Source organism: Miscanthus floridulus, chromosome 17 (assembly GCF_019320115.1).
Source record: "Miscanthus floridulus cultivar M001 chromosome 17, ASM1932011v1, whole genome shotgun sequence".
NCBI classification, from domain to species: Eukaryota; Viridiplantae; Streptophyta; class Magnoliopsida; order Poales; family Poaceae; genus Miscanthus; species Miscanthus floridulus.
The window spans coordinates 90,626,606-90,645,755 of NC_089596.1; the positions used below are offsets into that span (position 1 = coordinate 90,626,606).

At 44.0% G+C, this 19,150-nt stretch overlaps 1 protein-coding gene across 2 annotated transcripts; it reads left to right on the forward strand.

The window, feature by feature from the left end:
• The first annotated feature begins 10,381 nt into the window (after positions 1-10,381).
• LOC136517703 (ubiquitin carboxyl-terminal hydrolase 25-like) lies at positions 10,382-17,908 on the forward strand. Of its 2 annotated transcripts, none has more exons than XM_066511345.1 (9): positions 10,382-10,909; positions 11,010-11,499; positions 12,171-12,246; positions 12,370-12,462; positions 14,977-15,123; positions 15,206-16,029; positions 17,046-17,174; positions 17,342-17,486; positions 17,633-17,908. In XM_066511345.1, exons 1-8 carry the CDS (start codon positions 10,735-10,737, stop codon positions 17,484-17,486), a joined length of 2,079 nt encoding a protein of 692 aa, XP_066367442.1. In that variant the 5' UTR covers positions 10,382-10,734; the 3' UTR covers positions 17,633-17,908. The 2 variants fall into 2 exon arrangements, with proteins under 2 accessions (XP_066367442.1, XP_066367443.1); XM_066511346.1 differs by having other exon boundaries at positions 15,037-15,123.
• The last annotated feature ends 1,242 nt before the right edge of the window (positions 17,909-19,150 follow it).

The window sequence follows — 19,150 nt, forward strand, 5'->3', positions numbered from 1 at the left end:
GTGATGGCGAAGGCCCCTTGTTCTTGTGGTTAGGGCAGGTGTAATATGGATCATTGCAGAGTAACCATTGTTGTTGTCGTCCTATTCGTTGTCCTTGTAATCACTGCTAACTTCTCTTTCTAGATCAAAGATATGGTCCTGCAGGTAGTAGATGTACTCTGTATGTGGATAAATAGGTCGAGGATCGACCCACCTAGTGAACCCATAATTTTCTTCAGCCAAGGAAGACTGCAATAAGTATGTCATATAAGTTGTATAGAAGAGGAACATATTGAAGAAATAAATAGTAATAGCAATTACCCATGCTCACGGGCATTTGAAAAAACAACAACCTCCATCTATTCTCTCGATGAACATTTGCACAAGGCGGTCCTCACCAGGCATGCATTTTGGCCACTCTTCATTCCGTTCATCGTATCCTCTCAGTGGTGCCTCTTTGGTGAAATCTCTTTTGCTCTCAACTAGGAACCTTTTCATAAAGAGCTTCCTTAAAGAAATCGGGACCAAGATAACCCTCCCACATAATGGTAGTTCCCTTCCCCTTTCCTCTCCCTCTAGACGACCCTCTAGACATTGGTACTACAATGGAAGAAAATACTGGTTGGGAAGTAAGTAGCAATGCATCCAGCATTGCGTATATATAGGCAGAGGCAGGTTTAGTTATTGTTTCAATGTGTTATAACTGGTCACAAGAAGCCTAATTAGTTTCACAGAAGAGCCTATTTCAATGGACACTGAAAAGCCTAGATTCGTTTCCTAAAAAGTCTATTCGTCGTTGACATGATAAATCACTAAAAAGCCTAGATGCTATCGGTGTACTATGTAAGTGAAGTGATAAATTGCTACTTTCATCGTACTCCTCGTCCTTATAACTGAAAAGTCTATTTTTATTGTCTGAAAAGCCTAGATTCATTCGCTGTTACTGAAAAGCCTAGATGCTATAGGTGTACTATGTAAGTGAAGTGATAAATCGCTATTGTCATCGTACTCCTCGTTCTTGTAACTAAAAAGTCTATTTTTAATGTCTGAAAAGCCTAGATTCGTTCGTTGTTACTAAAAATCCAAGATGCTATAGGTGTACTATGTAAGTGAAGTGATAAATCGCTGCTATCATCGTACTCCTCGTCCTTGTAACTAAAAAGTCTATTTTTATTGTCTAAAAAGCCTAGATTCGTTTACTGTTACTGAAAAGCCTAGATTCATCTATAAAGCGTCTATACGATACGATTGGATTATACACGTCCTAATAAATTTGCATTTAATCTGTGTACTACATTTGTGCCTTTTTAGCAATGTAGTATAAATAATGATTCACGGAAAAAAATTCGTAAGAGTTTCCCTTGTTTCAGGAGAATCCATAGTTACAAACAGAGACATCATTATATAATCCAAACATTTAATCATCTAAAGAGCACAATACAACCACATCGAACATCACAATCAACATAACATGTCCTGCATAGTCCAAATAGCGCACAATGTTCATACAGTCCCAAATAGTTATATGAAAGTAACTACAAAATCCATAATAGTACATACTAACATCTACCACAAACCCTCACTACCTCCTAGTCTTACCCTTACCCTTGTGACCAAGAGTGTTGGTACCTGGAGTGTAAGGGTCAGGTGGACGGCGTCGCCTAGTGCCTGGAGGCCATGTAGGCTGAGTCGAGGGAGCATCCTAGAGCTAAGAGGGGTCAAGCTCCTCGTGCCTCTGGTCCATGTCATCGTCGTCGTCCTCATCCTCGTCCTCGTCCCCTATAGGTGCTTGGCCAGAGGAACCTAAGCCTCCTCTGCTTGCGGAAGAAATGTACATGTCTTGCGTCATGTCTGTCCTCCAACCATAATGAGCAGCCGCACGGTGTAGCCAACGTGATAGCCTCTGTTGTACAAAATTATGTTAACTGAAAGAATCTAACATATTAATAATATGTTTGAAAGAACATTTTGAATCTTACGTGTAGGAAGCTACGCGTGTCGTCATCCCTGACTCTCGGACGAAAGCGCTCAATGTCTTCAATGGAGCATTTGAGGGTATTGCCCTGCAACAAAGTTCTTAGTAATAATACTTCTGAACAGATAGCAACAAGTTTTATTTTCTTTTGTACAAGAATCTAACGTATTATAAGGATGCTATGGCTCGAAGGTGGCACTGCCTAAAATAGATACCCCTAACGCATAAAGTATTGGTATACAACTTAACATAGAAATAAAAGGCAATTGACTTACCACTATGTCAAAGATTGGTCCTGTCTCCATCAGCCTTCCTGCATGAGTAGATTGGTCGTACGCCATGTCTTCATCATCGGAGGACTCGATGTTAGCGTAGTCATCTTTTGTCCATTTAGCCTTAGCCTACAACGTGTCGCACGTTGGTACCAAGTTTGGTACCGCCTGAACTCATGGTTTGTGTGTGGCTCGTTGTTCTCGTCCATGTTGTCGTGCATCTGCTCCCATTGCTCAATGTAGTACTGGTGGTGCTTCTCACAGTCAAAAATCTTTCTGTTCTTCTGACGATCCAATCTGCACGTATGTCATCATTACTTGAATCCATGTACATGCCACCATATTAATGGAAATGGACCATCACGAGACATTTGAAATAGCAAAACACTTACTTGTGTAAGTCAACGCTAGTCGAGAATGGAGTCTTTGGCCAAAGCTGTCTCACTCCAAATTGACGTGCAACTCTATCTGGTAGGTGGAACTCAACAGCATAGAAACAGATTAGAGGACACCTTATCCTATAGAAGTCGTCGCCGCACCCACACATGTTGCTCAAATGAAAATGAAGTGCCCCCTCTTCATCGTATGGCTCCCACAACACCTGCAATATGTCCAAATAAGATGTTAGATGGTATACTAAACCATTTCAAACTAGCATGGGAAATAAAATTTACTTACACTAGACGTCGTGAGCATGTCTAGCTCGTTCATGAACTCAATGTATGCCCACTGTAACCTCACGTGAGGAACCCTAACCTGCTCCCAAAGGTACACCCACATTCGCTGCCTATGTGGAGGCTGACCTAGGAACCACTCATGATGAGCCAGAACCTTGGGACGGCCAACTGGTAGACAAGCCCACATCCACAACTGAAGCAAGTACACGCATCCATCAAGTGACGCTGTGGACGAAGTTCGACGACAACCCTTGTAAAGCTATCAGTAAAGAAAACCCAAGACTGTAGAGCCCTAGCTATACTGACCTACCTGGCCCCAGTAACTGAGGCAGTGGACCCACATCCATGATGCAGTGTCACCCATGGCATCGGGGAAGAGAACACATGCAAACAGGTGTAGGATCCATGCCCTGCAGTAGTACCCAACTGTCTCCTCATCTGCCTCCTCAGGGCACTGTGCGAACTCTTATCAGAGCTAGGAGATTAGAACTCTAGAAGTGCGAGCCCCTTGCTCACCAACCTCATGCCCAAGGAAGACCTCTACTCGTGCTCTCCAGTCTTCTGACATGCACTGCCCAATGATTGCGTTGTCGTGAATTCTTAGGCCTAACATCTTCTGATAGTCCTAGAGCGTGACTGTCATCTCTCCGAAAGGTAGGTGGAAGCTGTGAGTCTCTGACCGCCACCTACATTTCATACAAAGCAAGATTACATGTCAAAAAGGCAAGCGCATGAACAAATGGCTATGAATGGAGCCAATGATTGAAGATAATACCTATCAACCAACGCAGTTATAGTCGCTGAGTTGAACTTGGGCAACCCACGATGAACCTGAAAAGAGATGACATCTAGGCTAGCTCTTTGCAGGAAAAGAGTGTACCTGTTGTCGTACTGCATGTCCAAGAACCCATTGTGGGTTCTAGGACGAAGGAGCGAAAGGTCCTGCATGGAATAAAACATAGTCTCCTGTTACTTTACGAACACATGTACGCTCACAAAAATATGAACAAAACGTATAGATTATTACCTGCTCCTCTGCTATGAGATATCCTCGGTGGGTCACCTCGTACGTCAGGTTGAGCAGATGGAATTGCACCATCCTACAAAAAAAGTCAATGAAATAGAAATTCAATATACAATAAAACATGAACTTAGAAATGTACAAGTAATTGACATAGTTACATGCATAATTAATTAAATGAATACGACAAATATGAAATAATGAAAACAACCAATAGTCGCACCTCACTAATCTACCAATGGTAAGTGCGTGAATTATGGCCCAGTCTACCACACTTGTCGCACTCGTACTTCTCGAGGTCAGTAAGAAATGGGGTTCCTCTCCCATGCCTCATTCTTCCAGGTATCTAATCCATAACCATCCTGTGCCTCGTCCTCTTCCTTGATCCATGCTTGTTCCAATGGTAAGCTAGATCCACAATGTACTTTGGCCCATCATATGGAGGCCACTCTCCAGCGTCCTGGAAAGGCACAAAGCGAGGGCTCCATGTGTGCACAAGCGTGTCGACACTGAACTCGTGAGGTATCCTACTCTCGATATTATAGTTACGATGCCTAGCTACTGCCACCAAATGGAAATATAGAAAGCGGTACTGCCTTAGTTTACCACAAGTGCATTTGAAATCTTGGAGGATAACCACATGCATCCTCAACTCTTGGACATTGTATCGCCCCTATGCTCGACCTAATAAGTCCCTATGGCGTGGTCAAAGCATGTAACCTCAATTGTGCTAGCCCTTTCATTTGCCTTCTCTAGATGTGCCTTTGGTTTTGGAGCCCATATCTCTCCATCACTTCGCAACTTCAATGCATGGGCGTGTCTATCGTTGAACTAGGCAACAAGCTTGTAGAAGATGAATTGAACTATTGCATTTATGGGCATACCATGTATTCCCAATAGCAACTTATTGAATAACTCCGCCATGTTGCTACACTAAAACTCGTATCTCCATCCATCGGCGTCATGAGCTCTTGTCCATTTCTCCAAATCTCTCATCAAACCTGTGAGCCATTGTCTACCTTCTGCATTTGATGCGGTTCTGACCTGCTCTAACTTTTTCTAAAAGTACTTATCCTCAAACTATCGAGCAGCCTCCTAGAATAGATCAAAGTTATCCTTCACAACATCCTTCTAGAGTAGATTCTCGGCAAGGTGCCGAGTACACCAATGATAGTGCAAAGGTGCATACCCCTCTATCTACTCTTGTACGACATTAAGTATGCCCTAGTGCCTATCAGATATGATGCGAACCTCCCTGCTAGGCCCAACCACATGTATTTAGACTAGCCTCAAGAACCATCCTCAACTATCATTGTTCTCCTTCTCAACCAAAGCAAATGCCAAAGGAACCAACTTGTTGTTCGTATCACAGGATATGACTATAAGAAGTGTACCCTAGTATTTACCAATCAAGAACGTACCATTAATAGAGAAGATATGACGACAGTGCCTAAAGGCCTTGACACACTGAGGGAAGCACTAGAAAGCACGGAAGAATATCTACCTCTCACCCATCCATGCATTTGGTTTTGGGATGTACTCATAATGCATGCCTGGATTCACTGCTTTGATTGCATTGAAAAGTACTAGCAGCTGCTCATACCCATCCTCCCAGTCTCCATATATCATCTTCCATGCTCATTGCTTAGCCCTACAAGTTTTACCATAAATTATCACATAACCTCCATACAACGTCTCAACGGTCCTGATAATTGTCTTAACATTCATGTTGGGTTCCCCCTATAATATTCTCATCAACCTCTTGGCAATGAGTGTAGATGTCAACTGCCGATGCCTCAGTGTCAGCACAATTGTGTGGCCCAACAACTTTTGTGATCTTCCACTTTCCGGTGACCTTTTGCTTCCTTGCACAAATCCTCCATGGGTAGCGTTCCTTGTCACACATAACTGTGTAACGGCGCTCCGCATATGAATACAAGACCTTGTAAGGTCTCTTTTATATCACTACAAACACCTACAATGACCTCTTCAATGTAGGGAGGTCCTTGAATACCCTCCCATTCTCAATTATCATGTTAGGGCCGGGCTTAGGAGCTTCTAGGAGCTCATCATCACATCCTTCTACACACGCCTGATCGGAATGAGCAAGATCATTGAAATCGTGAACTCTTGGATCACGGCGCCCGAGAAAGATACGCCTCAACATCTCAACATCACTCTCTATCAGCTCTCCAACAAGACGATCATCATTAGAATCAAGAGCCCTTGCCATCTCATATGGCTCTGAATCATTAATAATTTCAACACTATTGGAGCCACAGAATCCATCTCCACAGAGCACTTGCATAGCAACAGTGGGCACATCCATATTGTCAGGAATGTCTACTGTAACATAAGTACAAAAATGAGGAAAGAATGAAAAATTGGATGTAAGAAATGGGGTAAGCTCCTAATAACCATGCGTATAAGACACTTACTCGGACGATTCTGTGTCAAATGGATCTCATAAGGAGGATCTACCACAACATCATAAGTCTGACAAGCATCTCCAACTAGCATATTGGGGGTAGATTGAGCATCGGGAACCATAGGTGTAACCTCCGCATCCATATTAGGTTCCGGGATGGGAGGGTCGAAGTATGCCTGCTGACCCATTGATGGGAAAACCCATGAGGGATGGGATCTAACACCCGACGCACAACCACGTCTAAACTTTAGAACTGGTACTTCATAGCCGATCTCACATAGTACTCCCACTGGTCTGCACACCCAATTGGGATCATCTTCCTAAGGGTGTTGGGAGGACAACCTAGGTAAAGTACATCCTCCACTGCGATGCCATCATCATCATCAACTCCATGGCAATGTAGCTCCTCTCGAGCCCTTGCAACTAACTCACTAAACGATGGCTTCTCATTGAATAACACAGGCACGCTTTGCATCTCAACAAACTCAATATATCCATAGCGATATGTCGGGTTCATAAACCCGAGGTCCATCGTGGACCGGCTTCCCAGTAAAGGCTCGGCCTAGTAGACAACATTGCGAACCAACGTGCAACTCTTGGGCTGGCCCAAGTACCTAAACGATAGGCGGAAGGGCGATCCAATCTCTGACCGGAAGGCTTGGCCGAGGAGGAACGACGCCCGTTTCTGACTCTGGCCCGCCTCTCCAACCGGGGTGCTCGCTTCGGTCTCTAGCCCGCCTCCGGATGGCCTCTCCGACCAGAAGGCCTAGCCAAAACACCACTTCTGACTCCAACCCCGCTTCTTCGATCGGAAAAACACTGAACCCCTGCTTACAGCTCCACTCTGACTGGCGCAATCAGAGCCGACTGGGACCAATCAACCGGGGACACCCGCTCGGTAAGGATCAGGAAATGGACGAAGAAAGTAAGGCAGGGCGTATAAGTCAAACCGCAATACCAGGGACCGTACCCTATGCACCTGCCAGACAGTACCCTACGACCTGCCTGGCAAGATAGAACCAAAGCATTGTTGTAGGCGTCAACATTTTCCCCTACAGTGTTGTGGGCGCCATCAATACCAGACAAATACGGTAAGGCTCCCCCCATGTGCCTCTGAGGCATCAACAGTATTGTGGGCGCCGGCATTTATCGTACCAGGCAAACATGGTAAAATCCCTTGTATACCTCTGGGTATCAACAGTGTAGCAGGCACCGACATCTGCCATGCCTGAAGAAGACGACGCAACCTCCCACGTTCATCTGACATTAAATAGTATTGTGGGCGCCTACCATCATCTTGTACCTGCTAGCGTGGGCAGCAAGACTTAGCAGCATACGTACTCTCTCTCTATCACTTATAAAGCCATCCCCTTCATCTATAAAAGGGGATGTGCTCTCTCCAACAGGACTCAGTTGATTCAGATCGATCAGTTCACCTACATTAATTCACCCTCAGTAACTTTAGATGCTCTAAAGTTATACCGAGCACACACTCGAACACTTAGTATATAGCGGGGCCCCCATCACTCTTGGTCCTTCAGACCAGAGTTCGACCGGACCTCTTGTATCCTCCATCTTTCTCCCTTCCGTTTGTAACCATACAGCAAACTTCGAGCACCTAGGCTCAGGAATAAAGTCACCGACCGACTCAAACTGGACGTAGGGCACGTTGCTTGAACCAGTATAAACCCTGTGTCATTGAGTGCTAGGCTACCTCCGATCATAACGTACAACAAAACTATAAATTTTTACATGTTGGTCATTTTCTGCACCAACACAATCTCTTTCCATGGTGCCTCCATGATATATACTCACTAGATTGTCCATCTAGCTCAAACACGTAACGAAACACATGTCATTTAGTCCAAATTAGACGATAGATAGTACCTAACAAGTACTTTCTAACTACAAACTAAGTAAATAAGATAATAACTACGTATATAGATACAATGTACTCACTAAATAGTTAGATCCTATTTAGTTAACTAAATATATAACTACCTATCTAAGTAGCTATCTAACTATATTTATGTACCTATGTATCTATGTTTCTATTTATCTATATATCTATCTCACTAGATCACTAACTAAATCAACTACTTGAGTCATCATATTAACTAGTAAATAACAAATGCTAAAATTACTACACTACAATTAAAGCTAACTAAGTACGTACATTGTATATTCACAATTTTTAGCTGTCCGATGACGGAGTCGTGGACATTGATGGAGTCGCAGCGGACACCAGGCGTGGGTGAGACCGAGCCAGGTCGGCGGTGGCACGGCCGGACGCTACAGGGGTCGGGGCCGGCGATGGCGTGGTTGGGGCCGGCGGTGGTGCATGGTGGGCGTGGGATGGACGGCGCTCCACGCGGCGAGGCCGGTATGACGGGCACGGGCGGCACGGCACGGTGGGCGCGGCGTGGCCACTGCACGATCACGGCACGGCAGGCACGGCGCGGCGCGGGCGGCACGGCGTAGCGGGTAGGCGCGGGCGCGGGGTCCGGGCGATCGAGGGCGGGAGAGGGCGAGGGCAGCGAGGGCGCGGCCGGGCACGGCGTGGCGCGGCGAGGGTGACTGGTCACGGGCGAGGGTGAAGGCGCGGTCGGGCGCGATGCGGGCATGACGTGGGTGGCCGAGCGCGGTTGAGGACGAGGGCGCGCGGGCCAGGGGCGCGGGCGGTGCGCTGGTTCGGGCGGGCGTTGACGGTGCGAGAGAGAGAGCAAGAGAGAAAGAAAAGGAGGACACATACGTAAGACAGGCTTGACGCCAGTAACCACGGCGCCAAGATCTACAACGTCAAGCTTGGCGTCTCCTCCCGAGCCCTTGCAACCAACTCACTAAACGATGGCTTTTTATTAAATAAAAGAGGCACGCTTTGCATCTCAATAAACTCAACATATTCATAGCGATCTCTTTTCATGGTGCCTCTATGATATATGCTCACTAGATTGTTTATCTAGTTCAAACACGTAACGAGACGCATGTCATTTAGTTCAAATTAGACGATAGATAATACCTAACAAGTACTTTCTAACTATAAACTAGGTAAATAAGATAATAACTACGTATATAAATACAATGTACTCACTAAATAGCTAAATCCTATTTAGTTAACTAAATATATAACTACCTATTTAAGTAGCTATCTAACTATATCTATGTACCTATGTATCTATGTTTCTATCTATCTATATATCTATCTTACTCGATCACTAACTAAATCAATTACCTGAGTCATCACATTAAATAGTAAATAACAAATACTAAAACTACTACACTACAATCAAAGCTAACTAAGTACGTACATTGCATATTCATAATTTTTAGCTGTCTAACGATGGAATCACGGACGTCGACGCAGTTGCAGCGGACGCGGGGCGTGGGTAAGCCCGACAAGCGGGGTCGACGGTGGCACGATCAGGCGCTGCAGGGGCCGGGGCTGGTGGAGGCACGTGGCAGGCGTGGGGTGGACGATGCTCCGCGCGGCGAGGCCGGTACGACGGGCGCGGCGTGGCCACGGCACGATCGCGGCCCGACAGGCACGACGCCGGCGTGGCGTAGGCAAGGCAGGAGCTGGCGCGGGCGGCACGGCACGGCACGGCGGGCGGGCGTGGGCGAGGGCGCAGGTGGCCTGGCGCTGACGAGAGCGAGGGCGCGCGGGCGCCGCCGGCGACGGTGGCGGTGCGCTGGTTCGGGCGGGGCGCTGGCGGTGCGAGAGAGAGTGGGAGAGCAAGATTGAAAGGAAATGAGGGCCCATACGTAAGACAGGCTTGGCGCCAGTAACCACGACGCCAAACTTGGCGCCAAGTTGTCTGCCAAGTCACCGCTACGTCTGCGTCAAGCCCAAGAGCTCGACGCCAGTAACGATGACGCCGAGACGTGTAAGCTCAGAGCCAGCAATGATATCGCCAAACTAAGGTTCTAGATTTTAAAATGATACATATAGGGGCCTATTTGTGATTTTTTTTAAAAAGGGTTAAAAAATAAAAAATTCGGAAGCTCAAACCGCCCCGAGCCCATCGCAACCTGGACCAACTCTTCACTCACCTCTCTTCCGAGCTCGAGTTCCGACCCCGAAGGGGGGGAAATCAGACTCCTCGCTTCCCTCTCTCCTCTCGTCACCCCGTCGCCGTCCTGTTGCTCGATTCGAGGGCGTGAGCCTTCCCCATCGCTCTTACCTCGCGTTGCCAGCGGAGCCAATCCCCGCGCTCGCGCCGGGAGCGCCAAACTTCTCCACGATGGCCGTTCCTCCGCGGCGCCCACTGGTGGGCGATGCGATCGGATGAGTTGGCGGCGGTGCTTCGTGGAGAGGAGGAGGGGGGCCTTGTGCTTTCCCGCGGCGGTGCTGTCCCCGCCGCATCCGCCCCTCGGAGCCGGTGATGGCCCCGACCGCGGAGCCGTCTTCGCTGCCGCCGCAGCGGCGCCCCCGCACGGGCCCACCCCCGGGGCTGAAGAACCTCGGCAACACCTGCTACCTCAACAGCGTCCTCCAGTGCCTTGCGTCCACGCCGCCCCTCGCCACGTTCTGCCTCGACTCTCGCCACTCCAACATGTGTACGAAACCCTAGCGCCCGCTTCACCCCCTTGCGCGCTCTTTTTTTTTTTCCGCAACTCATCAAGTGGTTGATGTTTGGGTTGGTTTGTTTGCTTGTAGGCAAGAAGGTGTTCCCGAACAGGGAGAAGGAGTGCTCGTTCTGCGTGCTTGAGCGGCAGATCGCCCGGCTGCTTCGGGCGGATGCAGGGGTGCTCGATTCCCCCGCAAAGGTTATCCGCTGCATGCCCTTATTCGCTGAGCACTTCAGGTGGGGGCGCCAGGAGGACGCGCACGAGTTCCTCCGCTATGTGGTAGATGCCTGTCACACTGCTGGCCTCCGCATGCGCAAGCGGCTACATGCAGCAGTTGCCAATGGAAACTGTGGTGAGGATGGCAGGGGGCAGGGGGTGTGTCTGGTTATGAGGGAGACATTTGGTGGGGCATTGCTGAGTCAAGTGAAGTGCCTTGTGTGCAAGGGAGAGTCTGAAAAGACTGATGAGATAATGGACATCAGTCTCGATCTGCCTGGGAGCAGTTCTGTTGCTGATGCCCTTGCCCGCTTCTTTCAGCCGGAGATATTGGAGGGCGCAAACAAATATAGTTGTGAAAGGTATGCTATTCTTTATCTAAAAAGGAACAAATGGTTCTCAGAGGAAGGTTTCAACTGTTAGAATTTTAACTGTTTACTTGTTAGGGATGGCCTTTTAGGACACTTTAGGGCTGATCATAATATTTTCAGTGGAAACAAAATCATGTAGGAAGTTTCACCAGCCCCATCTTTTGCAATCTAATTGTCCCTGTAGGCAAATGGTGCAGTTTCCTTAGCCTTTCCATAGGAATGTAAATGTTAGTTTGAACCTCTTGAAATTACCCTACTTGGCTACATTTTTAGAGAAGGAAAAACTTACTATTCCTTGTGAAATTTATTATGTAGTAATTTTCACCAAGGCAAAGATAACTCTGGTAATCTCTCCAGTTTATGTCTGCTTATTATAGAACAAAGTTGGTGTGACCCCAACCATGGACCCTCGTGAGTGTTCCAAAACTGGTCAGAACACCCTATAAGATCTTTCGATCCTCTTTCCGAATTGAAATTGTCAAAATGTAAAGCAGCCAATGTAAACATTTGTATATGTTTACAGTATATGAAAAACTTATCTCGATGTCGCCTTTCATGATGTGATGATAATTTCATGTGCTTCTTTTCACTCATCCAAGTTCTCCTGTATTCCCGATGCTTGTGTTTGAAACATGCTTTAATTATGATTTTGGTAATGGCAGTTGTAACAAGCTCACCTCAGCACGGAAGCAAATGTTTATGCTGAGGGCACCTAAGGTGCTTGTCATACAACTCAAGGTTATTGACCTTCGGTCATTTCTTATTTTGTATTTGGACAAAACTTGTGCTTGATTTATTGGACATGGCTAGGAGCTGTTGCTGATGACCTGTGTTTTTCTTTTTCTGGTATGATGATATTAGAGGTTTGAGGGGATAAATGGTGGAAAGATCAACAGGAATATAGAATTCAAAGAGGCACTTGGTCTTTCTGATTGCATGCGCAATAAAAACCAGGTAAAATATCAAATTTTGATTGCTTAATCTTTGGTTTTTTCTTAGGCATGCAAACTTTTGTGAACGCAAAGCTATCTGTGAAACCAATTTATTCACCTGTGGTAGGTTGCTCATTGATATGAAACCACATGTTAACTGCCATCAGTTTCTAGTTTGTTTAAGGACATTGTTTCCAATTATGTGGATCAAACTTCTTTAAGGTAACCACAGCAACTATCAAATCATGGTCCTTTAATAATGTAAATTCCATTTAACCAATGAACTTAAATGGATATGAACTAGTTTATGGTAACTTAATAATTTAATAATATGCGACATCACTTCCAGGGTTTCTATTGGAGCTACTGGTTAATTTGTTGAGCTAACTACTTTTTAGGTCAGGCCTTTATTTGTAATTGTATTTAGTCCTTGTATATGAGGTCTAGTCATCTGAAAATCGAGTTACAAACCTTTTTTAGCACTAAAATAGCTCTCCTGAACGAGAAAAGATATCATTGCCACGTTGATCTAATTTGATGGGCAAAGCTGGCTTTCCAGCTCCGAAGTCCTACCGAACTCTTGTCTTTGCTGGACAAGGTGATACAAGGGCTTGCAAGAGAACCAAACAGGCCCTAATCTCTGTCCTCTGTTTTGGTATAACAAGCCGCTATCATCACTTTTGTTTTTTTGCTATTTGCGAGCATCTTTTTTTGCAATCAGTTTGCTACTAATATTACCAACTCCTCCCGTTTGTAGATATATGATGTTTGAACATCAATACGGTTTCCAATATGCACAAATCCTATGGTACTACCAATACACAATTCTTTTTTTAAAGCATTGGTCAAAGTTAGAAAGCTTTCACTTTGTGCTTTCTACATAAAACATCTATGAACAGTCAGAATAAGTAACAACTTCAGTTTGCTAATTGTATACATCATTACGTGTTAGCAAAGTATTCCTTCGGTCCGTCTTTGTTAAACATATTAGCTCAAATGATCAGCGTGCTTGGTTGCAGAGGCTAATTTTGTCTCGGGTCAGATGTGCATGCCGCTTCAATTCCCTGGCTGATTTAATGCGCTGCTCCTTCTCCCATGGTGTGATTGGCCGATCCTATGTTGGTAGTAGCAGGATGGTTCAGTTTTGTGGCCGATTTAATGCAAGGCCATTCATCAATTCATGTAGGTAGTTGAAGTAATGGAGAACGGGCCTGGTTTGGTTCTCCTTGGTCTTTGTGTTTTTTGCTTAGGCACTTATCATAGACGGATGGAGGGAGTATACTCTTGCTCATGTGTTGAGAACTATGTATTTGGTTTTAGTTTAATTCGGTTTACCATTCATTAGTTGTTTTATGTTGGTTGCCAACTCTGTAACTAGTATACTTAGGGCAGTCCTGGCGCAGTGATTAGGATGTTTTTCATAGAATTAATTAGCCTACAATGTAAGAAAAAGTTTGATGTGCTCCCAAAATGATATTGCTTGGGACATAGCTTAAATGGCTTACAATTTGGAATGGATATCATACATATTTAATTTTAGTTATCTACAACTGAGCTATCTATAGATGAAGTTGTAGGGAACCAGATTTTTTTTAAGCCTCCTTTCTGGGTACAGCTGTAGTATCTGAACATGTGCGAACATACACAAACTCTCACACACGCACACACACTAACACCCCTGCGCACATATCAAGACCTGCAACTACACACAGCTTGAATATCATGTTCCTAGTGAGATCGGCAGGCACACAGGGCTCTGTAGACGACGGGCACGTCGTTCTGACCATTGTGGCACCATGCGAGGAGGCAACGAAATTTATTTTGGGGGCATGCCCCAGTCAGCTGATTCCAACCGGAATCAAACGCTGGTGGGTGGGAGTGGGATGGAAACCACTGATCCGAACCACTGGGCTATCAGCCCGTCCTCAAACCAATTTTTGTTTGTTTGACCATTTTGTGTATTTGTTTTGGTGATAAGTCGATTGACTTTGGCACGCCCATACCTTGAGTGCTGTAAGAGTAAAGTTGAATTTAAAATGTCCCCTGTTGTGTAGTAACAATTGCTTTCTGTAGCAAGTGTCAGTAATATAGCTTGTAGTCCAGTCTTGAGGCTCAACCACGCACGGCCATTTTTACTACATGAAACTATCACCAAAGTACGTCAGTCTAAACAAAGACTTGTGTTTCATTTAGTTTCAAAGAAATCTTTTAGGAGGTAGGTTTTACGGGTACCATTTTGTTTATAGTGTGGTAAAAGTGTATAAGAGTATGGCAGTGGTGCAATGGCAATGTGAATTGTGAGATTCCTTTGCAGTATTTTATCCACTTAAAACTCTCTTTCTATGTATTTGATTGTATCACTCAAGCTTCTCTGTGAAATCATTTTCCTTTGTTGTCTATCATTTTTTGCTAATTTTCTAGTTATAGTGTGCCACTTCTGTCGGGAATAAAAAAATTCATTTAGTGAAGGCATGATGCTTTTCCTAATCTTATTGACTGAAAACATTTTTTTATTTTCTCGCGCATATCTTATTAGACTATATCAGTTATCCCCTTGATTGATATGAAATATATCTTGGCTTGCATGGAGTTGCAGGATCCGCAACCAGTATATAATCTTTTTGGTTGTATCGTCCACTCAGGGCTCTCCCCAGAGTCTGGTCACTACTATGCCTATGTTAAGGTAATTCAATCAGTATGTAAATTCGTTCAATCCTGTTCTTGTACTATATCTGAACATAACTTGGAACATGCATTATATGCAGGATGCTAGTGGTCAATGGTTTTGTTGTAACGATTCTCATGTCTCCCTATCAAGCTCTCAGAATGTTTTGTCTGAGAAGGTCTATATCCTATTTTATATACTGAATTCGAAAACTCAAAAGGCTAGTACAAATGGTTACTCTTCTACTGCAGCTAAACCTTTCAGCATGAATGGAATTGGCATATCAAGCACCTCATCTAGTGAGACCTCGAAGGTACCTTTGGTAAAACAGAATGGCATATGTTCTACCAAAGGTAATGTACTGATGCCCTTGAAGAATGGCAAGACTGCATCAGGTCCACTTATCAAGCCGATTCACTTTAAGAATAGCGCAGCAGAAAAGGTTATGTCAAATGGCAAAGTAAACCTCACTTCAAAAATTAATCCAGAGGTTAATGAAACTGCTAAATCATCAGAATCAAATGGTTGCAAGACTGGACAATTTGTGGGACCCAGTAAAAATAATGCTGATAATACTATTTCTTGTGGAGAGAGAGGCCAACAGTCAGAAAGAATACTGCAGAATGCAAATGGAAATGGCCAGCCAATTCATCATTCCCAGTATCTTGGTGAGACTAGTAACGGCAATGCTATGCCCGCTCAACAAGAGACCAGTAATGGCAATGCCACGCCCTCTCAACAAGAGACCAGTAATGGAAATGCCATGCCCACTCAACAAGAGACCAGTAATGGCAATGCCACGCCTGCTCAACAGGAGACCAGCAATGGCAAGGCCTCACATGCTGAACAATATTCTGACCAGTCATGTCATGCAAACTCTTCAGGAAACAAACGCCAACTTGAAGAAGATAAGTTTCAGGAAATGTAAGTCCCTAATTGATATTCTCTTACTTTTTTTTATATCTTTCTGCTACCTGTGGACACTGAGACCCATATGAACAGCAGTCGTGGGTACTGTAGCAACGGCCCACCCTCCTAGACAGTGGTTACTGGCCCATTATGTTTGGTAGAATTAGACTATGTAGAGTCCTGAGTCATCCAATACTTAGGCCTTGTTTGGTTTGTTGGGGATTGAAGGGAATTGGGATTAAATGCCCAACAAGTCAAAATCCCCCTCATCCCCTTCAATCCCCTTGTGAGGGGATTAATCGAACAAGACCTCAGGGGGTCATGTCATAAGAATGGGATCCTACCTAATAATATAGGAGGAGTTGTAACTATTAGAGGAAAGTAAGAATTGAAGGGTTAATCTCCTTGCGGCGCTGCCCACCAACTCAATGCTGGCTCTGCTGCTGTCACACCCTTCACCATATATTCTACATGTAACACTTTCCATGAAATATGGGTCATCCATTCCTTTCAGTTGCTTTTTGCAAATTAGCACCTTCCAAGTTTGGTCATGTATTCATTTTATATGATCCAACTCGCCATATTGCACAATGCGAACTAGAAATATGTTAACATGAGATAATTCATACTACCTTGGTTTGCACAGATAAAAATTTGTATTCTAAACTAGTAAATCTAAGACTGATTTGGATATGCTGTTTATCCTTGCAACTCTAATGGTGCTAATTTCACATACATGCATGGGGTTTTGAATGAAAACTTTGCAAATATCCCTAAGCAACCACACATGAAGGTTCTTGCCTCAGACCTCTAGATCTAATCCATTTGACATCGTTTAATGACCCATGCATGAAATTACTGTTACCATTTTTGCACTAGTTACCTTCACATTCTAGAACCTTATTCTTTTCTTCCATTTGATGTATATGCATAATATATTATTCCTTTTTTTTTCTGAGTTGATCATTGTCTCATTTATAATAATTTTGTAATGCTAATGGCATGTTTTGTTGAAACCCCCAAAAAACCAGGCTTGCTAATTTAGCTAATTCTGAGCTTCGGCTGTCTGGATGGATGGATGATGTCTATAATTTTATGCGCTCGCAAAAGAGGGGTCGAATTCAAAGTTCAGACATTCCTCAAGATTTTGATGCAATGAGGTAATGTGCTCAGACAGCGGCGGAAATTATCTTACTTTGGTTACAGGAAATTTGTTGATCAAGATTCTGTACTTCTTTTTCTATATACCAAAGGTCTGTTGGATTAAATATTCTCAAGATGTTTATGGATTCCTGTTCTGACACTGTGCTTTTCTCATGTAATGCAGAAAGCAGCTAAAATCAGATTCTGCAAGCATATTTAGGGCAAAAATTCCGGAGCCACTGAGGGAAAATCTCATTAAACGCCTGAGATCATACTTTGAGGGCAAATATTCACGTTTTTCATGCAGCAGTTCTTCAGAAACTACTTAGGTACGGATCTATATACTACGCTGTGTGGGATTCTGTAGTTTCATGTGCAAAAACTTGATTGCCCTGGTACCTGTCTTGTTAATTTCCTTATGCCTGATTGCCACTAATATATTTTTATTGCTAATTTCTTATCCCTGACAATTTAGGTGTCAATTGGACCTTGGTGGTCAACTCCCCAACTCCTCACGCGGCTTATTTTTTGAGGACAGTTTTGTTTTCGTTGCTGAGATTGAGACGAGGAGTTCTAAGTTGCATGTACAATATCCTATTTTTTGTTATCCCTGATGTTATAGGCACCACACCACCATCCCCACGGTTTCTCTGTCTAGAATGTAGAAGATACCTCTTTTTCTCCTTTTGTAAGATAATATAACTGGCAGATTAAAGCATTGAGTTTATGGTGTTTTTTGACCCTTAACAAATGTATTTCCACCCCGACGAGTCTTTTTTTTTTTAAAAGTACGGCAAAAGCTATGCCGTGATTTTTATTAGACGATGAAAGAAAAAAAAAAGGCAAATGTTCATCCAGTTTTTTGAGCGAAAACTGGGTCCAAAAACCATAAACTCAGGAGTGTGCTTTTGAGACGTCGTCAGCCTGTTCATTTTGTTGTAAATAATGGTGGATTATTTACTGCTGGCTGGTTTGGTGTGAGAGAAAAATATTATTTCAGCTTATAATTCATGATCGTATATAAGCAAGCGAACAGGCTGGCATGTGTCTGTTCTTGTACTCTGATATGGCACAGAAATTCAATTGGCACGTTGATCTGGTGAACGTTGATCTGGTGAATCTAAAGCTCTGGAATGAATATCGAACGGCAAAAGCTATCACCTCCCAAGTCCAAGGTAGTGTTTAGTTGCACTTTATTTTGCAAAAAAATTCAAGATTCTCACATCGAATCTTTGACGCATGCATGAAGCATTAAATATAAATAAAAAATAAAACTAATTACATAGTTTAGACGAAATTCACGAGACGAATCTTTTAAGTCTAATTAGACTATGATTGGACATTAATTGCCAAATAATAACGAAAATGCTACGGTACCATTTCGCCAAAAATTTCGTCAACTAAACAAGACCCAAGGATGCAAGTGGGCAGACAGGCAGTGGGCGGTATATTTGCATTTCTAGTTGTTTTGAGTCTCTTTTTTAGAGTCATTTCCGGTTGTTAGCTTTGTTTCGGAACAGCTTGTCATTTCCCCCCGTTGTCGATGGATTTGCTTTGGTGCTGCCTGCCTGCCTTACGCTGCACTGCTTCGAGAAATGGCAGATGTAGCCATCAGGCATTTGTTCTTGCATGATAGGAGAGGACAGCAAATGATTCGAGAGAAAACAAGGGTCTGTTTAGATGCCGAAAAATTTGACAAAATGACACTGTAGCAGTTTTTGTTATAATTTGACAATTAATGTTCAATCATAGTCTAATTAGGCTTAAAAGATTTGTCTCGTGGATTTCGTCTAAACTGTGTAATTAGTTTTATTTTTTATTTATATTTAATACTTAATGCATGCGTCTAAAGATTCGATGTGACGGAGAATCTTGAAAAAATTGGCATTTTAGGAGGGATCTAAACTGGACGCAAGGAGACGTGAAAAAGAACGGTTCGTATCTGGTGTCTACTCGGTGCAGTCTTTGGAATTATTGCTTTGTTGCTGCATCG